The sequence below is a fragment of the Solea solea genome, chromosome 17, assembly GCF_958295425.1.
Source record: "Solea solea chromosome 17, fSolSol10.1, whole genome shotgun sequence".
In the NCBI taxonomy this organism is placed as follows: Eukaryota; Metazoa; Chordata; class Actinopteri; order Pleuronectiformes; family Soleidae; genus Solea; species Solea solea.
Window position 1 is genome coordinate 19,727,513 of NC_081150.1, and position 27,121 is coordinate 19,754,633.

The 27,121-nt window shown below is 37.9% G+C and overlaps 1 protein-coding gene across 8 annotated transcripts; it reads left to right on the forward strand.

The window, feature by feature from the left end:
- The first annotated feature begins 819 nt into the window (after positions 1-819).
- Positions 820-26,898, forward strand: LOC131443369 (triadin-like). Of its 8 annotated transcripts, none has more exons than XM_058612932.1 (35): positions 822-1,433; positions 5,025-5,087; positions 5,385-5,597; positions 6,535-6,585; positions 7,652-7,777; positions 8,537-8,563; positions 9,954-9,980; positions 10,538-11,872; positions 12,099-12,233; positions 15,241-15,480; positions 15,571-15,633; positions 15,913-15,951; positions 16,168-16,209; positions 16,298-16,366; positions 16,864-16,929; positions 17,047-17,094; positions 17,855-17,908; positions 18,055-18,102; positions 18,213-18,554; positions 19,007-19,060; positions 19,156-19,194; positions 19,302-19,334; positions 19,429-19,467; positions 19,559-19,609; positions 19,690-19,725; positions 19,973-20,014; positions 20,352-20,390; positions 20,657-20,704; positions 20,793-20,828; positions 20,910-20,954; positions 21,031-21,162; positions 21,251-21,286; positions 22,169-22,222; positions 24,269-24,310; positions 25,854-26,898. In XM_058612932.1, the coding sequence occupies exons 2-35, from the start codon at positions 5,048-5,050 to the stop codon at positions 26,060-26,062; spliced, it is 3,900 nt and encodes a 1,299-aa protein (XP_058468915.1). In that variant the 5' UTR covers positions 822-1,433; positions 5,025-5,047; the 3' UTR covers positions 26,063-26,898. The 8 variants fall into 8 exon arrangements, with proteins under 8 accessions (XP_058468920.1, XP_058468921.1, XP_058468918.1 ...); XM_058612934.1 differs by having other exon boundaries at positions 824-1,433; positions 24,269-24,313; positions 25,858-26,898; XM_058612937.1 differs by lacking the exon at positions 15,913-15,951 and having other exon boundaries at positions 820-1,433.
- Positions 26,899-27,121: the final 223 nt, after the last annotated feature.

The following is a 27,121-nucleotide window of genomic DNA, read 5'->3' on the forward strand; positions in this document are numbered from 1 at the left end:
AGTATAAAGTACCTAAAAGTGATACTTAAGTAAAAGTATGTTACCAGAAAGTGACTTTGGTCACTTTTTTTAATAATATTACTAAAAAAAATGTACTTAAGTTTTAGTAGTAAGGGTTCTGGGTTCAATTCCTGGCTCCCATGAGTCTATACGTGTCCTTGAGCAAAGACACTTAACACGTTGAAGCATGTGAATGAAAATAGTCTGACTAAGCGTATACATGCATTACATGAGTAATCGGACAATGAATCACATTATCCAGGTCTGTCAGTCCAACTAAGACTAGCTCGGACTAACGTGTTTTCATGACATTAAGAAAACTGAATTATTGTCTTAGTATGACTAAAATCAAACCTTTGCAACATGTGCATTATCGACACACAATTTTCAGTGGTTTCGTGGAAATCCTCGCCCTTTTGTCGGCGTTTACCTGCGTTACATTACACCACCGTATAATGGTTTATTTTCAGGGCCATGACATCAACGCTAATTTTCATTTTAACTTCATTACACTGCCAACATTTCAGCCATGTGGATCTCTCTCTCTCTTGTTCTCTCTCTCCAGTGCAGCTCTGTACTGGAGAAGGGGGGGATTAGTTGACATGGTGGGGGTGTCCGTGGAGTGGGGGGGTGTTAAGGTCACGCCTCTGGCCTAAAAAGGCAAAGCAGAATACCAGCAGCCGCAGTCCACTCTAAGAATAACTCCAGGCCTGAGGCTCAGGCCTGAGGCTCAGACCTGCAGTGTGGACGTAACTCTGCAAAATTAGATTCAGACTTTTTTCTTTTTTTTTTTTTACAATATTTTGACAATATCAACAATTAAAGAGAGAAATTCTAGTATTTTAAGGTAAAAAAAAGTTTTTTGAATGAGTGTGAAACCATTAACTACTTTTCAGTCACGTGATTCCAGGTGGGATAAAGTTACTCCTTCACGCTCGCAGTCCTCCGTCCTTCTTCCCCTTACAACGTCCATTAGTCCCTGTGGTTGATCTAATTCCGTCAGAGCTGGTGGAGAAGGGAGGGGTAGGGGGGTCTGCTCGGATCTGCAACACCAGCCCCAACCAGGCAAAGGGCAAAGACTCTGACCACCTCGGCTCTGTCTGTCTGTCTATCTCCCCAGCCTCAGCCACTGGGACGGAAGTCGGCCAACTGGACCAGTTCACGCTCACTTGAGCCCGACTGACGTCTGGAACGAGAAAGCAAACTTACACATATAAGTGCAGAGAATGTAAAAAAGAACAGGTGTCGATTTTCCAGTGGAGGCCGAAACGTTTCAAGTTTTCATCCCGGCACATCCACACATGGATTGGAATTAAAGCCTGGGATTAAATCTGACACTTGAGGACCTTGCTTTCATGGAAACGTAAAAGGATTTACTGCGGCAGGAGCAGCACTTTTATTTTTATGCAACGCAATGACTGAAGCAGTTGAAGGTAAAGTATCTGCACCACGTTGAAGCTGAAGTACATACATATATATATATATATGTATGTATGTATATATATATGTATGTCTGTGTGTCTGTGTGTGTGTTTTGTACATTGTGTATATTGTGCCTTCTGGCGTTGTAGGGGAATTTCATGATTCTAGGAGTCTAAAAATATGCCCGCTATCATGTATCTGCTATTTGTAAAGTAGCTTTAAGCCCCCTGTGACATGTCCAGTGCAGTGTCAGATCAGTCAGCATCAACACATAACCACACAACCACATCAATGCAGACTGTTGCAAACCATTTTAGCAGTTTTTTATTGATTATGACACGAAAAGAAAACAGTACTTTACAATGCTAGTACTTGATGTCACTGTTATTTATGAATGAAACTCAAAAAAACAAGTTCTTTTCCATATAACAAATGTTGGGTGGCTGGGGGATTTATTAAAAATCAGTCAAAGATTATCCAAAATATCGACGTTGGTGCATTATTAGTTTTTGTTTAGCATCAGATTTAAAATTGACTACCTTCTTAAGTCATTAAGGGCAAAAATGCCCTCTTGCATAAACATCTATAAAAACTTTACAAAGGATATTTAGCTCAAAACTATCAAACATGCAATAATTTTTTTACCCTTTATGTAACAGTTTGATGACTTGATGTTGCCGTTATTTATGAATGAAACACAAAAAATAAGTTATTTTACATTCAACAAATGTTGGGTGGCTGGTGGATTATTTAAAAGAAACCTGTCTTGAATTTGTCAAAGATTATCCAAAACACCGACTTTGGTGCATTATTAGTTTTTTTGTAAATTTAAAAATTAGTACCCTCTTAAGTCATTAAGGACAAAAATGTCCTCTTGTAAAAACTTCTATAAGTACTTTACAGATTAAAATCTTGCTCAAAACTATGAAATAGTCAATCATGTTGAAGATTTAACTGTTTAAATAACAGTTTGATTACTTGATGTCACTGTTATTTATGAATGAAGCACAAAAAACAAGTTATTTTCCATATAACAGATGTTGGGTAGCTAGGGGATTTCTTTTTTGTGTAGCATCAAATTTAAAATGTACTACCCTCTTAAGTCAGGACAAAATGTCCTCTTCCGAAAACTGCTTTAAAATAGTTCAGATTAATATTCATTTTCCTGCCTTTTTGGGTTAAATCAACTGATCAACTTCAGTTCTGATCAAAACTATCAAGTATTGAATAATTAATAGGATATTAACCCTTTAAATGTTTGATTACATGATGCTACTGTTTTTATGAAACTATACTCTATTTCTTCAGCACTTTTCTGAACTTTGACCTCTGAAGAGAACTGATTTATGAAAGTGAAAGCACATGAAATCTTGCACACTAAAGATTACAGTGTCACAGAGTTAATTGTTTACATCATATTCCTAATTTTTTATACTTTCTAATAACAATGTATATTTATGTCATTATTCCATTTAATTATGTTACAAATGTTCCTTCCTTTGTGCTGGATTTCTTCTGGTTAATCTTCTTTTTCCTGTGATCACATGACAACTGAAAAACTGTCATCAAGAATTCTATGTTTATTTTATACCTCATGACAAGTGATACAGGATTGTGCTGGAAACTAACAAATGGATAATCATGGTTATAGTCAACAATAACAAAAAAAGTGTAGACAATAACTTAAATACATGGAAAAGTGATATTAATGTTGTTCCCACTGTTGTTCTCCCTCTGCTTCATATTTTGGGTTTAAATGATTGTACAGCACTTTGTAACTATGTGTCTTAAAGCTTATTGTGATATGTAATAATGTAATTTTAGCTCTAAAGGTCATATTTTTCACACTTTTGTTTTCCTAATTTGGATTATAATTGTCAATGGGATTTTATAACTGTCATTTATGAGATAAGAAGGCCATTTTCCTTTGACCTCTGACATAATTTTCTTGCAGGGAGCTGATGCTCACTGTTTGTCTTTTTTTGTACGATTCTCCTGAAACTCTAGAAATGTTTGAGTGTAAAAATCCCTGTGGATGATGCAGTTTCTGAAATACTCATGTTACAACAGTCGCAAAAATCATGTTTCTTCCTCGTTCTGACGATCACGTCGTTAGATATTTGTGTTCAACAAGCCGTCGAATAGGTGTACCTAATAAATTGGACAAATAATGTATTTATTTATCTTTCTAGCTCCAGCTCTGCATATATGGCATTATGTTAGTGTCTCACATACTTTGTTATTATAGTGTTTTTGTTCAGAATTCTAAACTTAACTATATTTAAAGAGATTTACCAAACCTTAAACTATGTCATGACAATTGACAGGAGTCACAGGATTCTGCTTTGTCAGGGTTGTGTGTGTGTGTGTGTGTGTGTGTGTGTGTGTGTGTGTGTGTTTGTGTGTGTGTGTGTGTGTGTGTTTAGAATGCTGCTAAGCTGTTTGAGTGAGCAATAACAGTCACGTACAGTAGTTGCCAGCAGTGAGCTAACGAGAGACAACAGGTGTCTCAGCTCTGAGACACACACACACACGGTTACATCAGCAACCACACTGACACATTTTACGACACACAACTCATACACCATGTTAAAATTTTCACTATTATTTTATGTTTATGTTTATGTAACCTTATAACTTCAATACAAAATTGATTTTGCAGATAAAGAAATTGGATAAAAGTCTATGTGAGACTGAAACATAATAATCATGATATTATAATGAAAACATCGATCACCTCAGATTTTATTTGCCAAAGTAAGAAGCAGAACATTTATTTCCTCCATCGTCTAAGATAATTTCAGACAAAGAGAAAGTTTATTTACACACAGTGAAAACAGACGGAGAATTGTAATATCGCACGGCACAAAAAGTTAAACTGTTTCCTCAAATAAAAATCAACTCAAAGATTGTAGGTCAACCTTCACAGAGCCTTTATTAATCAGATTACACTAATCACATACTAAGACTGATCTGTGATCTGAATATGAATTAATAATTACCATCAAAACCACAAAAACAGCTTCCACAGACATGTTGTTGTAGCTTAAATTTATCCTTAAACAGGATGAAAGCTTTTAAATACATCAAACCAAAAGTTATAAATGCGTTATTAATATAGACAGTAAGAACAAGAGGTATAAGCTCTTATATCAGTGCAATCTTCCAGAAATGGTATAAAATAAAATAAAGAATAGAATAAATGATGTCCATCTTTATTGACGTGTCCCTGGGTGAAGAAACTTAATCCTAAATTGCTCCTTGGCAGCTGTCATGAAAACAGTAAAAGGATTTATGAATACAAACCAATTGATTTTAAAGGTTTCATGAACATAGACACGTGATATTTGTATAGATATGATGTGACCCAAAATGACCCAAGATATGGAGATTTTGAAATAATCACTGCCTTAAAGGGAACACACTCTATATGGACAATAACACCACTACACCAATGACATACTCAAATACATATACAGTACTTTAATACGGAGTCGGTCCCCTCTTCTGCAGCCAGAACACCTTCCACTCTTCGTGGAAGACTTTCCTTTAAGATTTTGTTGAAGTGTTTCTATGTGATTTTGTGTCCATTCATTCTGTAGAGCTTTGATGAGGTCAGACACTGATGCTGGATGAGAAGTTTCGTGTTCCAGTTCATCCCAAAGGTGGGGTTGAGGTCAAACTCAAAGTCAAACCATGTCTTTATAGTGCACAGGGGCAAAACTCGGGGGGTCTTCCTCAAATTGTTGGAAACATAGCATTGTCCAAATTGTCTCGGTATGCTGAAGTGTTAAGATTGTCCTTCATTGGAGATAAGGGGTCTAGAACACCTGCATTCAATACTTAATGTGCAACCAAATACCTTTGTCCATATACTGCATCTCCTGGTTTAAGAATCTCCAAATCTTAAAAATTGGACACTCTGTATCTGACCCTTCTGTCTCTCGTATTTCACTCCTCAGCGCGGTCGACGACCATCACAACCATGGTCATTGACAGCAAGAACGGAGACGCCGGGGCGTCGTCTTTGCAGTCGTCCAAGAAAACCTTCACAGACAACCTGTCCTCCACGTTCAGTTCCCCTCTGGCCTGGATCTTAGTCCTCGCTCTCGTCATTACGTGGTCGTGTGTTTTTGTCATCATGTTCGATCTCATGGACTACAAAACTATTTCAGGTACGGACATGATGATGTTTGTTGTCCATTCTCTTCTTTCTTTGTCTGGATTTTCACATAATCCTTTTGTTTTTTAGGTCTCTGTGTCACACGTCAAACTGTCCTGCGTGAAAAGCCACTAATTTGACTTGTTCATTGGGTTCCATTTCAAACACTACTCATAAATGTCATTCTTTTCATCTGCATTCACCTCCAACACAAACATTTCCCTTCATTTGACAGATTCTGTTTTTGCTAATACACAAACAGGCACTAGCTCGTCAAATCATGTCCATGTGTTAAGCTGAAACACTATGCTAGCTAAACACTTGCTATCAGATCTATACTATGAAACCCAATTCAACCAACAGGAAATAGCCGAATTTTAGCACATACGTTGGAATGGAAAAGAATGAGTTTATGGTCTGGATCAGGTAGCTACAGCAAGATAAGCCCCTCTTGCTACATAGTTAGCCATGATACTGTAGTGCACTCTGCTAACCTCGGATGCTACGTGTTTACGTACAAAGTGAATGCACAAATGCAAGGAATCGCACTGACACAATGACCAATCAGCAAATTCACGGGCACCCGGAGAGCAAGTTGCCATCCAACAATGTGTCTGATATTAGCCGTGGTTGATGGTGAAAACTAAAGAAATGGCCGTTACTTCTGTCTTCTCTTACGACCAAAAAAATGGCAACTTCCTGAAATGCAAAAAGTGATTCCGCGCCGTGGAAACTAACATTTGGTGTAAACGCAGCATGATAGCTCCCTTTAGCATCAAGCATCACCCATTACATTATTACATGCCATTACTGAGCGCTGGGTCGACTGCACGTTAACAACTTCATCCTCATGCATTCATTCACCACTCCTTTTCTTCTTCCTCCTCTTGCTTTCACTCCACCCTCATTTTCTGCTCACAGCAACTTTTGTGTGTTTCTCATCCAACCAGGTCGTCCGCCTCCGCTCGTCAGGAAGGTTTTAAAGGATTCAGGGCGTAGAGGTATTAACGCTGCAGATCAGAGGCTTCTTCTACAACTGCTCATAAAAAAATATACTAACATCCTAAAATCTGCTGCTTGTATTAGCTAACACAGTTAGACCGTCATAGAAATGAATGTAGCAGGATGCTAAGACTGTTTGGACAGGTACATGATATTTAGACTGTGATGCTGTGACTGTGACTGTGATCATTTCCACACTTTGCTTATTTCACATTTGTTGATGCTCACTGCATATTTGTGTCTGACAACTTTTTGATCCTAGACCAACAGAAAAAGTGGATCTTTTGGATAGTTTGAGCTTCAGTTGAGCTTGAAACAAAGATAAATCAAGCTCTTCTGAAATCTCAAACGTTTAAATGTTTGTTTGTTTGGTTTTTAAAAAAAAATGCATTTTCCAGCTCTCGTGTTTCCATGTTTTTTTAAAAAAAATTCCCAGTCCTTATTTTGCTATCTGTTTAGACCTGGTTGTAGTTGGGGCATGAGAAAAAATGTAAGTTCTTACACTTTGTGACATTTTAAGAGAACAGTATGGTGCTATAAACGATAAACAAGAAGAAAAAAAGCAGTAAAGCAACAGTATTGATGCAAACTGCTCTAAAATGCCAAGAAGAACCAAAACAAGTTGTGTTTTTGGATGCTGGTTTGCACTGGGAACACTGGACCTCCTTCATCTTGAAGTTTTTAACTAATAACAACAATTTTGGTTCAAATTTGACTTTTTTTGTAGTCTTGATGAACGAGGGTCAGCGTGATTTAAAAAAAAAAAATGCTATTTGCTCAGCAACATGCTAAACAAAGGCCGTCCTGCAAAGGTTGAACTGTACGGTGGGTTTAAGTTTTGGACTTTAATCAATTCCTGATATTGATTGCAGGCCCACCTCAGTTTTGAACCTTTCGATATAAAGTCGTGGGACATTTCCTCACTGCAGTTTCACTTCTCTGTCTGCACTGAGGAGATGTAAGAGAGTAAGAGGACGCTCTTACTGACACTCTATTTGTTTGGGTTTGGTGAAAAAGAAGAAGGAAAAGTCCAAACTGACTGTATTTACATCCCTTCTCCACCAGGAGGCCTCAGCAAGATTGGCTCGGACCCCATGACAGCAGTGAGCGTTGTCGTGGAGGAGTCGACCAATGTGATCAGCTCCATGTTGAAATTTACTGCCAACTTGTTTGCTCCCGCAGACGATGAAGGTAAAGTAAAGTTTTAAAACACATTTAAAACTGTCTTTAAAACCCTTTAACACCGAACGTATCGCAGAGCACTTTGCATTACCCAAATTAAGGGGTAATATGTGTTAAAGGGTTAAATAGATTTTTGACCATTGGGCCGTCATTCCAAAATATAAAGCGGGTTCTTGTTGGTTTCGATTCTGATCAACGTACGTGGGAAAGCAAAACGTGTTAATTTCTTCCTTGTCTTTCTCATTTTTTGGCACTGATTCTAATTCCTGCGTAACTTCTGGCAGTTAGCATAGCCGTTAGCCAGGAAGTCATGTCATCATTTGGCTTGGAGGGACAAAAACAACAACTGAGACGAACGACCACTTAGCCGTTTCACAAATCCTGGTAGTTTTATTGTGAAAGAGGCTTTAGGGACTTCTGCGCTAACCCCGCTCCCTTTCCCCGTCACTTTAGGGAACTACAGTGGCCTGCTCATACCAAAAAGGATGTCATATTCTTCTTTTACGTAATAATCTCTCACTTTAAAAACACAAAACTCGTGCTCTGTCTGTTTTGTCCACTCAGGTTCCTGTAGAAACACAACGGCACAAAATGGCTGCCTCTGTAAAGCATAGTATAAATCACTAGGTTGTTCTAATGCTCTGAAAATTGAAACTTTTAAAAAAAATTCAACTTGGGTAGAATAATAAACATATGCCAATATATGATCAACATTACACTGGACCTTGAAATGAAATTCTTTCTCACTCCCGTTTGTTTTTCCTCCAGGAAATCTGTACGCAGTGAGAAAAAAAGGTTTGTTCCTTTGTTTCTTTAAATAAAACGGCAAAATGAAAATGAAAGAAATGAACTGCCTGCTGCTTTTTGTTATACGTTATTGTCCCTGCTGTGCTTCATTGTATATGTGCTCTTCTTCACATGTTGTCCGCCAAACAGGAAGTAGTAAAGTTGGACGATACATAGGAACGCACAATAATTATATTTAAACAGTTAAAGATTACTTTTTACTCCTTTGATGAAATGAGTTAATTGTGGTTTTAAACTTCTTAATGGATAGAAAATGACAAACACTTAAATATTCAAAGCAATTGTATGTATTTTTTTATAATTCAATGTCTGTTTGTGAAGTTTATTAAACTTTATATTGATATATTTGGTTATTTCTCAAGATTGTAGTTCTCTATAACTATATTAAACATAGTTTTCATCACATATAGTTTCAAATCTAATGATTATATATATATATATATATATATATACATATATATATATTTATATACAGGTATAAATAAAAATGATATATACCTGCTATTATAGACAAACACAACAAATAAGACAGATTGTAAGAAATGACTTTAATGAAATAACTAAAGGACAATTTTGTTAAACTCGATAAACTGTTGGTGAGTTAATTGACCATTGTCTGTTTTTAGTAAAGCGTCATTAATGAAAATGATAATAATAATCTTTATTTATACAGCAATTTTCTCATCAATGCATAAAGTGCTTAATGGTGCAAAAACTAAAAAATTAATAAAACAAACAAACTCAAATCAATCAGAGGAGTAAAATTGAAAATTATAATCTGATCAAATCTGAATAAGCTTTCTGATAAAGGTTTGTTTTTACAAGACTTAAAAGACGGCACGGACTCAGGATGAATAAAATATATCAATAAATGCATCCTGCCTTTTTCCACTTTGTTTTGTTAAAAGCTGACGTTGATGTTTGTGGCTCAGAGTCACACGTGGATCTACAGTTTATATAAAACAACAAGGCCGAAACAATAGAATAAACTGACTTTATGTATAAAACCATCTCAAAGATTCAAGTTGGTTGGAGGAGGAGGAGGAGGAGGAGGAAGTGGAGGTGAAGATTGAGAAAGGAAAAGGTACTCGGCCGTCATTTGTTTTTCTCTTTTTCTGATAGCGTGTAGATTAATTCAGACTCACGAGTCTGTTCCTCTTCCCTGTAACAGCAGATTAACAAAGACAACAAAAAGACTTTTATTGTGAAGGGTCTGTTTCTCGTTACCTGTCTGTGCCAAATGCTGCCACTAATTCAAATAATCTGTCTTGTGTGAATTGTAGCATGCTTTATTCACTTTAATCTGTATTTTTGTTTTGTTGAAGTGCTGATTTTTGGGTTTTAACTTTTCTTTTTTCTTTTTTTTGTCACATTCCAGGAGAATTTCTCCCGTCTCGAAGTAAAGGTGAGTAAGTTTTCATTTTCCTACAGTTTCCCATTTGTTTGCTGCCAAATCCTGTGTAGCATTTTTAAAAAGAGGGCTCTCGGTCGAGTATAAATAGATATATATGACTTATAATTATCATATTAAAAAAAAAAATCGTATTAAAAAAGAGGGGGGGCCTAAAAGAAAGTTGATATCTTCAATTTGTGTGGGTGTAGGATGAACTTTCACGATGACAAACTATCGTGACCCAAATCAACCAAGAGATGTTGAAATTGTAAATCAGTACATTTTATCTACGTTATTTTAAAAAAATTTTCACTAAAAAGTTGGGAAATTATGCTTTTTTTTGAGGGGGGGCCCCAAAAAAAATCCTGTGGCACACCTGTGGGACCCCGAACCAGTCTTTGAGAACCTTCTGCTCAGATAAAACTTAATACTGATAGCTGTCGTCTGTTCTTGAATTCTTTTGTTGCCTTTGCTTTTAGTGATTTTGTGTCTTTATGAGATTATATTTTCTGCTTGGATTATAATCCTGTGTAATAACATTAATAATAATACTGTTGTTTATTTCACAGTTATAGGGATGCAAACAAAGACCAAACCACCAGTGGTTGAAGCTGAGGAGGAGGAAGAGGAGGGAGACGAAGAGGAGGCCGCTGAGGAGGAGGAGGAGTATGCAGAAGAGGAGGAAGAACTAGAGGAGGAAGAGGAGTATGAGGAGGAGGAAGAGGAGGAGTATGATGAGTATGAGGATGAGGAGTACGAGGACGAGTATGAGGACGAGTATGAAGACGAGTATGAGGAGGAGTATGAGGAGGAGGAGGAATATGAGGAGGAGGCTGGTGTTCAAGAGCAGGAGGAAGAAGAGGGAGAGGAGGAGGAGGCATATGAAGATGAAGAAGAGGCTGAGGAGGAGGAGGAAGGAGAAGAGGATGAGGGTGAAGAAGAAGAAGTTACTCCTGAACCCAGTTCCACCTCCGAGGACGAAGACTCCGAGTCGGACGCACCCGTCGATGAAGACCTAACTCTCCCCGACGAAGACGATGAAAAAGACGACGTCTTCACCGACTCCTCAGACGTCAGCGACTCTGCACTCCTCTCCAGTGATGAGGAGGAGGAAGAGGGGGGCGATGATGAGGAGGATGATGAAGATGACAGACTGGCTGAAGGCGTCACTGACAGTGAAGATGAAGATGAAGATGAAAATGAAGATGAAGAGCTGGAGCTGGAGCTGGAGCTGGAGCTTCCTCCTGTAGCTGCGGTCAGTGAAGATGAGGACGATGATGATGAAGATCATAAACCTGCAGAAGATGATGACGACCAGGAAGATGACCTTGAGGAAGAGGTCAAACTTCCTGATGATGATGATGATGATGATGATGACGATGATCTGGAACGATCAGATGAAGAAATCTCTGTTGCCTCGTCTGAGCACTTTGCAGACGATGAAGATGACGATGACGATGAAGGAGAAGACAGCGACCTTGACAAAGACGTCCACGTTGACTTTGATGAAGATGAAGATGATGATGAGGATAAAACTAAGGATGAAGATGATAAAGAGGAGGAGCAAGATCACGTCGCTCTCTTTGAGAGTACAGACAGTGGAGTCCTGGGTGACGATGATGATGATGAGGATGATGACGATTATGACGATACTCTGAAAACAGATGAAGAATCCATCGACAGTGACGACACAACCTTTGACACAACTGAGGATGATGAAGATGAAGACGTTGTCTCCAGCTCACCTGAGTTCGTCTTAGTTCAAAAAGACAAAGTCGAGTTACAAGACACAGGAAAAGATGAAGATGACGATGAAGTCACATCAGAGTCCTTAGCTGCTGAGGATGATGAAGATGATGAAGATGATGACGAAGATGATGAAGATGAAGATGTCTTGCTGGCAGGTACATTGCAGCGTCTTTGATTGCTCTCATTTTCAGTGAGATTACAGTTTAAATCAATATTAAATCAATATTGATAACATAACAAGACCATAATAATCTTTGGAAAATTGTAACTAAATAAGTTCAATAATTTCTAAGAATGTGTGTTGATGTAAATGTGAAGAGAACAGAAATAAATGTCAATAATGTGACATTATTAAGTTATTCATGTTCTGTGTGTTTGCAGCCACCACTGCACCAGCATTTCCTGTCCAGGAGGGGGCAGTGAAGACTGAGGTGGATGAGGAGGAGGAGGAGGAAGAGGAGGAGAAGATCAGTGAGGCTGATGATGATGAAGAAAAGAGCAAAGAGGAAGACACTGGTCAGTTATATTAAACTATAAATGTGCTTATATACACTAATATTGTATGATAAACATGTTTATATATACTATATTATTCTACACTATATTATACAACTGTATACTTTACTATAAAACTGCTTGTATACTATAACAGTGTTTGTATATACTATACTGCACGTACTTTACTCTACTATATTATACTATACTCTACTATATTATACTGTACTGTACTATACTCTACTTAATTATACTAAACTATAACAGTATGTCAAGTCATTTCCTGTCTCTCACCCGGACATGTTTGTGAGAAGGAGCGTCTGTGTAGCCCGGACATCGAACTTTTGGCTGTGGGAATGCGCCCATACTACCTCCCCAGGGAATACACCTCCGTGATCGTTGTGGCTGTCTACATCCCTCCCTCAGCTGATGCAGCAGCAGCAGTAGACAGTGTCCACTCTGCTGTGTCCAGATTACAGACACAGCATCCCACTGCATTTATCACCATCACTGGGGATTTTAACCACACCAACCTGGACTCTGTTTTACCAACCTTTCACCAATATGTCGACTGCCCCACCAGAGACAATAAAACAATTGACCTTTTGTATGCAAATGCTAGGGATGCATACACAGCCACTGCCCTTCCCCCCCTTGGCTTGTCTGATCACAACTTGGTCCAGCTGACTCCCAGGTATGTCCCTGTAGTGAAGAGGCTTCCTGTTGCCACCCGCTCAGTGAGAAGGAGTACACAGGAGGCTGACATGGCCCTGCAGGACTGCTTTGAGTCTACTGATTGGGATGCGCTCTGCTTGCCACATGGGGAGGACATCAACTCCATGACAGACTGCATCACAGATTACATTAGGTTCTGTGAACACACGGTTCTCCCTGCCCGGACTGTCCATTGCTTTCCCAACAACAAACCTTGGGTTACCAGAGATCTGAAGACTCTCCTCAACAAAAAGAAAGAGGCCTTCAGACATGGGGACCAGGAGGAGCTGAGGAAGGTACAGCGTGACCTTAAGGAGAAGCTGAGGCAGAGCAAAGACACCTACAGGAGGAAGCTGGAGTCCAAACTCCAGCAGAATGACATGAGGGAGGTGTGGTCCGGAATGAAGACCATCACCGGATTTAACGTGAAGGAGAAACCGACAGAGGGCTCTATCGAGAGGGCTAATCAGCTGAACCTCTTCTTCAACAGGTTCAGCTCACAGTCTTCCACACAGCCCCCTGCTGCTTCCCCCACACATCACACCTCCCTCCCTCCCCCCCTGCCTCTACCTCTCCCCCCTCTGCCCCCCCTGGAGAACCGCTTGGACACTCTATCACCTCCCCCCCACCTCTCCACCTCTCCCCCCCCCCCCCCCCCTCTCCGTGACAACCACCCAGGTCAGAAGACAGCTGGAGAGACTGCAGCAGAACAAGGCTGCAGGCCCGGACGGTCTTAGCCCCAGGCTACTGAGGGCGTGTGCTACCCAGCTGGCTGTGATCCTGCAGCACCTCTTCAACCTGAGCCTCCAACAGGGGATGGTCCCAGCGCTGTGGAAGACATCATGCCTGGTTCCTGTCCCCAAGACAAAGTCATCAGCATCTTGTGAACCCGGGGACTACCGCCCAGTGGCTCTGACGTCCCATGTGATGAAGGTGCTGGAGCGGCTGGTCTTGGCTCACCTCAGACCGCAGGTAAAGTCCTCACTGGACCCGCTTCAATTTGCTTATCAGCCCAAACTGGGGGTGGATGACGCCCTCATCTATATGCTGCATCGAGCTCAGTCTCACCTGGATGGTGCTGGAGGCACTGTGAGAATCACTTTCTTTGATTTCTCCAGTGCTTTCAACACCATCCAGCCACTGTTACTGGGAGAGAAGTTGCAGGTGGTGGGGGTGGACACAGGTGGTGGGGGTGGCCCACCATCTCCTGGATCACTGACTACCTGACAGGCAGACCACAGTTTGTCCGACTGGGTTGTGGTTTGTCTGATGTGGTGGATAGCGATGTAGGAGCCCCACAGGGAACTGTGCTGTCCCCCTTCCTGTTCACCATATACACCTCAGACTTTAAATATGACTCTGTGTCATGCCACTTGCAGAAGTTCTCTGATGACTCTGCGGTGGTGGGGTGTATGAGGGATGGACAGGAGGGGGAGTACAGGACAGTGGTATCTGACTTTGTGAAGTGGGCCAGTGAGAACCACCTGATTCTGAATGTGACCAAGACCAAGGAGATGGTGGTGGACTTCAGGAGGAAGAAGACAGCTCCACAACCTTTGAGAGTACTGGGGGAGGATATTGAGATGGTGGAGGAATACAAATTCCTTGGTGTGAGGCTGAACAACAGACTGGACTGGAAGGCTAACACCGGTGCTGTGTACAGGAAGGGGATGAGCAGGCTCTTCTTTCTGAGGAGGCTGCGATCCTTTGATGTATGCAGCAAGATGTTGGAGTTATTTTACCAGTCTGTTGTGGCCAGTGCACTGTTCTTTGCTGTGTTGTGCTGGGGGAGCAGCATTGGAGCCGGTGAAACTAACAAACTAAACAAACTGATAAAGAAGGCCGGCTCCATCATCGGCTGCAAACAGGACACCGTGGAAACGGTGGTGGAGAGGAGGATGCTGAATAAACTTTTTTCCATCATGGATAACCCCGATCATCCTCTCCACCACATCCTCCAGGCCCAGGAGAGCACATTCTCCAATAGATTCAGACAGCTCCGCTGTCACAAGGACAGATTCAGGAAGTCATTCCTGCCATCAGCCATCAAAACTTACAATAACTCTCTGTAATAGTCAAAAAAAAAAACAAACAACTGCTCATTTGCACAATGGACATTTTCTCTCCGTGACATACAGTATGACATTGCACTCCATTATGCCACTCCTTCATTATTGCACTATTTTTTCCCACTGTTGCACATTTTACGTTTTATGTTTATAATATTTGTTGCATTGCTGCTATGTTAAAACAATTTCCCCTTGGGGATGAATAAAGTATTTCTATTCTATTCTATTCTATTCTATACCCTCAGTGATCAGACCAGCTGCTGCTGCTGCTGCTGCTGCTGCTGCTGCTGAGGATGAGGACGAAGACGAAGACGAAGACGAAGATGAAAAGCTGATGACTACGACACGGAAATCTGTGGACGAAGCAGAAGATAAGAAAGAGGAGTTTGACGAAGATGACGATGAGGACAAGAAGGCGACAGTGGACGTGATTAAGCCTCTGCCTGAACCTGAGGAGGAGGAGGCTGTGAAGAGTGAACCTACAGGTCAGAGGAGACGATGAAGGACGATCAGAGTTTTTATTTGTATTGAAGTTCATGTTCACTGCAGCTGAAACTCTCTCAATGTCCTTTCAGTTTGTCCCTGTTTGCATTCGTCCAAAATCAAAGAGTCTGTGCCCAAAACTGTGGAGAAAAAAGGTTTGTTAGGCTCGGACGTCACTTCTTCATATTCACTCGCTCATTCACGACATATTCAAATATCTGGGTCCCTCTAGTGGAGACCAGCGTGATCTGCAGAAAGAATCTACGGCCAATATTTATCTAAGTTTCACGTCACAAAGATTCAGTCAAATAAAATCAGGTGATCGTTCAAATCTTCAGGCTCGTATAATGAATGCAGTGGTGTTGGTGCTGCCACCTGTGGAGCATGACTGGAACTACATGACTGTAAAAAAAAAACCACTTTTGTGTTTGCAGAAGCTCCCAAGAAGGTTTCAGACCTGAGGAGGAAAAAAGGTGATGAAAAATAAAGATAATTCAGATCATTACAATGTTTAAAAACCTTAAAAATATATAAATAAATACCGGATTTGAAGTAAAACATTTGTAACTTTTTTTAAAAAATTAACTGAATTTTTGTCTCTAGTTGTCAGATATTGTGACTTTAATGTACATGTAATGAGTTCTGGGATGATCTGTTAAGTATCAAATTTATTTCTTTTTTTATTTTAGGCCGAGAAGTCGTGAAGATTGATGAGAAACCAAAAAGGAAAGGTACAACTCATCTTTAAACCACTTTTATTTTGGAAGAAACTATTTTGTATAACACTTAATAACAAATCAATCATTTGTTGTTGTGCAGCTCTTCCCAGAATCGCCAGTCTGGAACCTAAAGTCAGGAGGATCAGAAAATTCCCCGTTTTTCTCAAAGGTACGCAGAAAAAAAACACCCACGACATCCGAGATCACGACATTTCTGTGAAACCACCCGAAAATGTACATTACTTTACTAAAGAAGACATGTGTGGTTTGACTTTGTCACAAACAACACAAAAAATAAAAATTCTGGTCTCTTTTAAAAACATCGTAACATCATCTGCATACAAACACACAATGTGAAATTAGTGAAATTTGTATTCTTAATGTCAAATTGAATTATTTGATTCCGTTGATTTATTGAACCTAAGGAAAGTTAATATACAATATTTTCAAATTAAAACAAATATATAATAGCAACTGAGTTTTAACTGTAACACGATAAACTCTGGGGGTGACGTTAATCCCACTTCTGAGTTCCGATGTAAATATATATCAACAAATCGATATTTTGGCCTACCCGTGTTTAAGAGTTTATAACGTGAGATATATAATCAGGACTCATTTTGAACCTTTTTTAACTCAACTTTCTACATTTTTACAATTAAAAAGCCAGGAGAGAGGACAAGACCAAGCAGAAGACCAAGACCAGGACCAAGACCAAGACTCCCAAACCAGGTCACTGATGCCCGTCGTGTTCAAACTCACTCTGTGATATACAGTTTATACTGTATATACTTTTAAAATACATCAAAATATAGCCATGTGTTTACATTTGTCTGTTTATATTCACAGAGAAAGTGATCAAAAAAGAAGAAGAAGTCACAGAATCTGGACAAGAAGGTAAAAAATGATGGATCATTTTTATTCTTAATAATTCTACTAAAAATATCAGTACTATTTTGATAAAAGATCGGATAATAACATCGGACATGGATGAACTGTATGTTTTGGTTTCTGCAAAAACTGATTTTTAAGGGAACGTTTTTATTGTTTGCCTAAAAACAAAAATAATCTTTGTGAGATAAATTTGCATTAGAAAAATAATAAAAAATGTTGTCTTATATAATAAGACATGAGAAATATCATATTAATAATACGTATTAATAATATATTACAACTAACATTAAGCTTTAATTATCACTGATGAGATAAAACATGAAATCCCAACTGAGGAACAAAATGCTAGAAAATGCTTCTGTTTTCTAATTTATGACAAATGTACTCATTTTTGTTTTGCTTTTAGAAAGAAACTGTATTTTATTTTAAATTATTTTAAAATTTCTTTCATGACAGAATTTTCTTTGTTTTTGATGAGCACAATTTTCTTTTTGAACTTTATTTTTTGGTAGTTTAACAGTGTAATACTGTTTTAAAGTAGCCAGATTTACATTTATTATTAGTATTTTAGAATTCTTGCCAAGCATTGACAAATTAGTTTTTCCCTCAAACAGGAAAATTGAAATCAATTCAAGAATTTTTGCTGTATTTTTACTGGTGTTGTTTTTACAGTGTAAGACTTATTGGGTTAAACTGAGTGTCTGAAGCCTTTTTTTATGATTAAAAAAAGTTCATATTAACTAATTTTTCTCTTTCATTCCAGTGGGTCCATGCAGACCTGCACCGGTTTACTGTCCGTCACCACCTGGGTGGTATGGTGAGTGTCATTGTTTTAACGTTTCAGAACTCTGAAACTCATCATCTTAATCTTAATCAGTTGATCAATCTTCTTCAATCTCTTCTATTTCACTTTCAAATGTCAACGCGTGTAAATGTCAAATTAATCTTTTTGTTATGTTGCAGTTCATCACATCGTCACAGATAACCCGTACCCTCCTCCCACCGTTGCAGGTATTTATGCTGTCACACGCTGATAAACCTAATCTCTAATCTAATAAACCTAATCTGTATATTATTTTCTATAATCTCTGTTGATAAAATCCTAATTCTGCTTTTTTCAGCTCCGTCTGCTCCTGTTCTGACCGTCCACCCCGGAGCTCCGCCCCTGCAGCCGCTCCACTTTCAACCGTATCCACTGCACTTGATGCCGCCCATGATGCAGATGCAACCAGGACCAGAACCAGCTCAGCCGTTGATGCAGATGCATCTGGAACCAGAACCAGCTCAGCCTGTGATGCAGACTCAACCAGAACCAGAACCAGCTCTGCCAGTGGTGCAGACACAACCAGAACCAGTCCAGCCCATGGTGACAGAAGCACCAGAACCAGAACCAGAATCTCCTGCTCTGCCACAGGTCCAGACTCCAGTGGCTGAACCTGAAACTGCAGCTCCATCGATTCACGGTGAGAGAAAATACTTTATTTTATTCTATTTTATATTTTACTGGCTTCACATAAGTCAACTAGAAACCAGAGGTCTAAAACCCGTGGTCCATGGACCACTTGTGGCCAACACTTTTATTTTGAAGGTCTATGAAAAATTGGAGCTGGAACCATTTTTTGTGATGAATTATGGAATGTTGTGGTTTCATTTTTTAATTTATAACCAAACAGTTGGTTAAATTTCTAAGTGATTATATAATCTATTCACAAAATGGATTAAGGTTATACAGTATTGTGTATGAAAAATTTACAAATAAAGAATTTTAAGTCAAAAGTATCTCAGATTTTTTGAAAATGCAAGTACACATTTGTTGAATATTTTGATATTTGGACTTTAATAATATAATATAATATAATATAATATAATCTCTAAAACTCAATTTCATAATTTCTCTAAATTCTTTTTACGACAGAATCAGTAGCTGCAGAAGTAAAAGCACAGGCTGTGGCCGCCTCGATCAAGAAAGGTATAATATCAATATAATAATCATTTAAATTTAAGTATACACATAAATATGATTAAATGAAAACTATAATAAATGCTATTTTTGACAATTTACAGCAGCTGAGAAGAAAACAAAAGCTGCTGAATCAGAGAAAGGTACAGTCACTTACTCATGTGTTCATCACTTTATTTTGATATGAATGTGTTCATTATTATGGAAACATTAACTCTGCCCTCACTCACTCAATCACTCACTCACTCAGAGGCAGCAGCAGCCAAAGAGAAGGCAAAGAAAGGTGACGCATGTTTATTTTAAATTTAAATCATTAGTTATGGTAAATTACGTTGTTTCAGCTGAATTTAATTCAGTTTATGTGAAAACATTTGCAGACGTTTCTGTTTCTAAAGACAAAAGCAAAGCAAAGAAATGTAAATAAATCAACACATTATTGTCTATTGAGGAATATATATATGTACAGTATATACAGTATGTATTTACTTGTGTATTTTATTGTGACAGGGCCAAGTGCAAAAGAAGAGAAAATCAAACTTCCTGTTGTGGTTAAAAAAGGTAAAGAATATTTAACATGTTGGTTTCAAGCTGCACTCTGTGATATTTGACTCATTATTTTATTTATATGTTTTTTGCAGAAAAAGAAAAAACTAAAACTGCAGCGTTAAAGAAAGGTAATGAATATGATCATGTGCATATTTTTTTACAACTGTCCAAAATGTACAGAATTTTTTGGGGGAAATGAGTAAAAGAAGAAATAAAAGTTATTATTATATATAATTTAATATTATATATTGGGGATGTACTTCATGAAGATAACTCACAAAAAAGTATCATGAGTTTTTTTTTGTTTTTTTTAAAAAAAGATTGCACTATACAAAAATTTTAATCATTATTTTATTTTTTACATTTTTTTTTCAGATAAAGTTGTGAAAGAGAAAACTGCTGTGACGTCAAAGAAAGGTCATTCACTTTTAATAGTTTGATGTAAAGTTTCACTATATATGTTCAAATGTATATTTATATTTTTGAAATTGTCCAAAATGACAGAAATTTCGGGGAGATGATTAAAAGGGGGAAATAGAAGTAATTTAAAATGTAGAATTACCTTTATTTATCATTATTATTATCATTATTAATATTATTATTGTTGTTATTATTATTATTATTATTAGTAGTATATAGTATTTAATATAATATATTTGGCTGTAGATAACTTGTATAAAGAGTCTTTTTGATTATTTTATAATTATTTTATAAAGTTGTAATATTTTAATCATTATTTTACTTTTTTTTCCAGATAAAGTTGTAAAAGACAAAACTGCTGTGTTAAAGAAAGGTAATTCATATTTAATATTTAACACATTTTGGTGTTAAGTTGCAGAATATAGGGGAGCATACGCATATTTTTGTAATTGTAATTGTAGGGAAATAAAGGTAATTTAAATTTTCCTTTAACCTCACAGTATTATACAGTATATTGGGTATATGTTTACTATGAGATTTACTATGAGATTTACTTTTTTTGAGGTGATTTTTGCCAAAAACAACAACATTTTTCTAAAGTAAGTAAACAATATAATAAAAAGAATTTGTTTTTTGCAGATAAAGTTGTAAAAGAGAAAACTAAACCTGCTGTGGCTTCAAAGAAAGGTCATTAATTATACATAAATAAGAAAAATCTTAATTATAAAATAGTTATATAATAGCTATAATAAAAAACGCTTGTGTTTGTTTTCAGAGTCGGCCGCCGCTCGACAGAACAGAAAGTCGACAGGTAACTAAAAACCCTGGTGCTTATTATCAGTTTTAATAAATTCACTTGTCAGACTGATGATTTTTGAACTCTTTTCATAAGTTTCGTCCGTCCGGAGCAAAACAAAGACGTCTGCTGTCAAGAAAGGTAAAAAATATGATAATTATTTAGAAACGAGTAAACAATGACTCGTGACTCTGCTCACACTGCTGTTTATTTGCAGACTCAGAGCCACGTCCACAGCCGCTCAGACTCAGACCGAGACTCCACGACGACGCCTCGAGCAGAGGGAACGTTACGACTCCGGTCAAACACCTGAAACCTGCAAGGTCTTCACCTGAACCAGTTGAACCAGGTGACGTTTAAAAAACAAAACGTCTCACGTTTCTCTGTGGAGCAAAGCAAAAACTCTTTAAAAAAAATTTTTTTTTTTTGATTTTCAGCCAAGTCGAGATCAGAAACCGTAGCAGAGAAGAATCGTGAGTTTACTTTTTTAATATTTGCTTGTATTTCTTCTGTCATCATCCTTTCTGTTGTCCTCCATAATCAAAATATTTATATTTATAACAGGACAATTGTTCCTAATTTGAATTTTGAATCAGGCCTCCTCTGTATGTGTACACTGTAAAACATAATACGTTAATTTGACTTAAATAATTCATATTTACTGTACCATATGAAACTAATATTACTGGATTTTTACTGAATTTTGTGAAAAAAGTCAGAATTCTGAGTTTAAAATTATTAATCTGAATTCTGAGAAAAAAGTTGGAATAAATTGGAATTCTGAGATTAAAGTCAGAATTCTGAGATTAAAGTCATAAAGTCAGAATTCTGGAAAAAAAGGTCATAACAATCAGAATTCTGGGAAAAGGTCATAAAGTCAGAATTCTGGAAAAAAAAGTCATAAAGTCGGAATTCTGAGAAAAAAAGTCATAAAGTTGGAATTCTGAAGAAAAAAGTCAGTCGGAATTCTGAGAAAAAAAAGTCATAAAGTCGGGATTCTGACTTTAATCTCAGAGAGACCAAATACTTTTACCAACGTTAAAAATAAAGTTAAAATGGACTTATTTTCTTTAAAACACAAAGTTTTAAGCCCCAAAGTTTGGATAGCTTCACTCTCCAAACCCGAGACATCAAATCTATTATTTATACACAGTTAAGTTTTTAAAGAATTCTCCTGCCATCGTTCAGAGTAAACTGCAAATATTGTCACACATTATGGGATTAAATGGCTTATTTTTATGCTTGATAAAGTTCAGATTAAGGACGCGGGGATGCAGAATATTGTTGCATGAATATTCAAACGTACAGCACAGTTATTATATGAGACAGTGACGACACGTCTCTCTCTGCTGCAGGCAAAAGTGAGAAGACGAGCGGCGCTGAAAAGAAATCTGTCAAAGAGGCTCAAGGTATGAATGAATGAATGAATGAATCCTGTTAAAGAGTCGCCATTCACAGCTGACGCTCATCATCAAAGTTCTGTTTCTGCAAACTCACAATTATACAGACACCAGCAGAGAGTGAATATGAGAACATGAATGTTATTCATCCACAGTTCAAACAAGAGTCAAACACATTTATAATAATAATAATAATGACTCCCTATTTATTCAAGTTATTGTGTCAGAAGTTGGATTTTCTGAGTTTATAGTTTATAGTATAACTGGAACACACCCTTTAAATCCGATTTTCATTTCGGAAAAATGGAAACTAATAAAACAAAAACCAGCATGAATTCTGAGATTAAAGTCATAAAGTTGGAATTCTGAGCTTTAAGTCATAAAGTTGGAATTCTAGGATTTAAGTCATAGAGTCAGAATTCTAAGATTAAAGTCATAAAGTCGGAATTCTGATATTAAAGTCATAATTCTAGAGATTAAAGCCAGAATTCTGAGATTAAGGTGATAGTCGGAATTCTGATATTAAAGTCATAATTCTGAGATTAAAGTCAGAAAGTCTGAAACCTCTGAATGAATTCTGCATGAATTAATTTTTTTTCTTAATTTCAAAACATGATATAATCATTATTTTGACTGATATAAAAATGTTGCGGGTTAAATTCCTGGCTCCACTGAACCACACGTTGCTCCTGGCGGCAGCATGTGAATGGGTGAATGGATGGATGTGAATTAATGAAGTGCAAAATTGTAAAGGAGCTTTAATAAATAAATAAAAAACATTTAACAACTCTTCTTTTTCTGATTTGATTTGGTCGTAACAAAGACAGTTGTGTTGGAGTGAAAGTAAAAGTAAAGTACAGATACTTGGATTTTGTACAGAAGTACAGAAGAAAAGGATTTGTCAATCATAAAATCACTCCCTACCTTACTATTTTTATAATTAGTTACACTAGTTTTGTTAAAGCCATTTCTTATTTTGTATATTCATATTTCTTGATTTATAAAATATGATTTAACAACAGTAAAGACATCAAATTCATCTTTAATTCTTGTGTCCATTTGCGTCCTCAGTTACCACGGCCGATGAAAACTGGTGCGGTTGGAATTGGACGCACACTTCCTTTTATTCTGTGCTGAATTATTTATTTCGTTTTTGTTGATCTTAATGGACTTAAAAAATTATTTTGAAAGGAAGTATGTGTCTAAATCCATGGAAATTAAGGACACAAAAGGACAAGACTACTTTCTCGTTGACGCAGTACGAAAAATGAGCTTGTCTCTCGTATCACTCGGTTCATTCTGTGAATTCTTTCACTTCAGTGAGAAACTTTCAGTGTCTTTGACCCAAAAATCCTTCAGAACTCCAATTTCTCTCACATCACTTTCTAAAGCAATGGTTTAATATTTTTCATGAATCACAGAGCAACAGATGAAGAACTCTGACCTTTGTTGATACGGTGAGAAAACACACAGGTGTTTCCTTCTTCTTCTTTTCCTTCTTCTCCTTCTTCTTCATTATTTTGACCAAATGTCGTACAGTGTTGACTCCGCTTAGATTCTAATCCAGGGTTTGTCTAAAAATACTGACACATGAAACTCAAAACATTCTTCTCCTTCTTCCTCTTCCTGCTCCTCCTCTTCTTCTACTTATTTAACTTCTTCTGCTGGAGTATGAATGGCACCATGAGATCACCAGACGAAGTTTCCTGCTTTATTTCCAGACGTTGACATCGTTTTAAATAGTGTGCTTGTCGTTCATAGATAAGACGTTGCTGTTTTGGCCTGAGGTATCCGGCTCATTTCCAACCGTCTTTTCACGACTCAATATGAAGAGATGATGATTAGAGTTAAATGTGAAAAACAATAATATTAATTAAAAACATGAAGTAAAACCTGTTAAATCATCGTTTTTTTTAGTGTTCTCTTCTTACTGAGTCCTCCCCTTTACCTTGTCTCCTGACCTGCATGTGGACGTTCACCCTCATAATCTGTTTCATCACAGCATATCCATGATTCTCTCTATTGTTTTACTCCTTTATTTTCTTTTCTTTGCAGAAGAGTCTCAAAGTGACGACAATGCCACAGAAAAGAAAAAAACAGGTAAAAAATTAAACAGGGTTCTGATGTCTTCTAAAGTGTTTTACTAATGATAGAAAATAATGTAATGCATCCTTTCTCATGTGTGAAGGCCACCGTAGTTTGTCCGTAATGTCCTCAGGTCAAAGAGAGCAGTGAGCAAACTAATCTCCAGGGTTATACTTATACTGTACACCTACAGTATGTGGGGCCCAAATACAGGTGGGGGGCCCACTATGAACAAACCCACTCAAGGCCTATATCGTCAACCAAAATATCGCTATAATGGAGCCAGAGGTTGCGCTAGACTTTTTCGTTGTCTGTCATTTTGACTGACAGGGTCAAATCCCGTCATAATCCATTTTTACCGGTCACTTTAAATGATAATAATGACATATTCAATTGCATTGTTCATATTGCAGCGGAATATGAACAGTTCACCTGTGGCCTAAACGCACAGTCTCACACCTTCCTCCTGGTCCACATGGACTTAAATCGCGTGCCTGCTTGCGCGTAGTTGCGCGTGGTAGGAAATCCCGCAACATGCGCTCCTTCTGCACCAGTGGATCAGCTGCACCGGTCACAGACGCGCTCCAAAGCCTCCTGTCCATAGCTCTTTAACACGCTGTCAGCACTACAAGGATAGCGAGATGCATTGAGTACGGTGTCCAGGTCAGAAATTATGCTCAGATTCTCCAATGGGAATCTTTATTTTGTCGCACAACATTTTTCTATCCGCCCTCCTCAGCCAGGAGAACTCCCACTCCCACTGAACTCGCCTAACCTCCTTACTGCCGCTTCCTCGCTCCGTTGAGGCCAAGGGCTGAGTTTCTCCTTCATCTGCATCTATCCCTCTTTTTTCACCTCTTTTATCAACATAGTTTTTGGGCTTTTTAAAGAAACTTCTGACACTCAACTGCCATGACATTTTTCTTCTTTCTACTTTCAACTTACTGTAATATGCTCTTCACCACCAAGTGGTCAGGGGTGTGAATTGCAATCTGTCAAAATGACGGATGACTCTCAGATTTTTCCGTCACCGCTTTAAAAAAACGGTCAATGACGGAAAATATTCGGTTAACGCGACCCCTGAATGGAGCCCACATGGAAGTTTGTAAAGTGAACCATTAAATGTTCTACACATAGATGATAGATTTAAAAAAGGATGGAGTCCTCCAGTTTCCTTGGTGAAATCAATTAGAAAGTAAGAATATACTGATTCGCAACCACTCTGATTGAAAAAGTCAAAAAGTCAGAATTCTGAGATTAAAGTTATAAAGTCGGAATTCTGAGAAAAAGTCGGAATTCTGAGATTAAAGTTATAAAGTCGGAATTCTGAGAAAAAGTCGGAATTCTGAGATTAAAGTCATAAAATCGGAATTCAACGAAAAACTCACTTGCTTCATAACGTCAGTAAACATTTCCCTGAAGAGGACTTTTTTAATATCGGAAATTTTATCGCTAAAGTTAAAGTTTTCTCCCCGTTAACAATAACTAAAGGAGCTAGCTTATATTTTATCGGACGTTGTAAGAGACACATTTATGTATCTGACATTCTATCCTCACAGGCCAGAGATTCTTCCAGTGCGTCTACGTCCCGGGCAAAAATGCGCAGTACCCGCTGCGACCTTTCACCCCGGCGATGTCCCCCGCCATGATGTCCCCCGCCATGATGTCCCCCGCGCTCAGGTCCATGTTGGAGCAGCAGAGGGCGACGAGGACGTCGGGCCAATAAAAAACCAAACCACCTCAAATAAATACAAGTACACCTGATGGTAGTGCTCTCCCAGTCCAGCAGGGGGAGGCGTTTGAATCTGTGGCGTCCTCCCGACACCTTCGGCGGACGACCTCACACAGACGGACAGATAAACAGTGGACATTTTATTGTCTGTTTTAATTTATATGTGTATTTATTTTATTTCTCCTCGTGGTCGAGCTCCTGGAGTTTCCTGGCGATGATTTTCACTCGCTGTGTTTTTGTCGCCACAGGTTTGTCTCTTAGATTCACACACAGAAGCATTTTTTAAGCCATCGATATAATATTTAATATAATGTACATACTGCAAATGTTAGTAATTGAGGTTTAGATAAAAATCCGTGTATTTTTGCTCATTTAAGTGAAATCGTGTTGCATTTGAATGACAACACTTTAAGTCACAAATTCAAATTTTCAGTTGCGACTTTTTAAATTTTTAAATGATAAATTTAACATATCGTTGTGTTTTCGCTGCTTCTGCGATCGTTTAGAATCCCGAGAGCTCCCACAACGTTTGACCCCAGCAGACTCGTCTGTCTCTGAACACGGATGTCCGTGTCTTAGATCTCAGTGTGAAGCAGCTGAGGAAGAAGAAAATGTAGTTTTCCAGAATCAGAATTGGCTTGAATGACCGAGTATGAGGAACATGACTCTGGTTATTTTTTACTCAGTGTACATACACACACACAAAATGTGTTCATATAGACTTCCCAGATATTTTTTTAACCAGAAAATATAGAATAAATGTGTTTAAAAATATTTCAATGTCAGTTGTAAACATAGTCCAGGTTTAATATACGAGAATCATTCTGTTCATTAAACTTTAAAATAAAAGACAACATTTACAGTGCCATTGGTTTAACATGGTCTAAATTATACAATTATTGAATAGAAAGTGTCATTTAACACAAAAGTGTATTAGGTTGTTAGCTTTTTTTCCGTGGTGCGTTCAGAGACAGGGATTCTGTGCGGGACAACTCTGATGTGAGACCAAGTCATGAGACACTGTGATGTCCGCTACAGTGGGTGAACGTCTGTTAGTGTCGTGCTAATCAGCAGCTAATTTATTTTAGCCC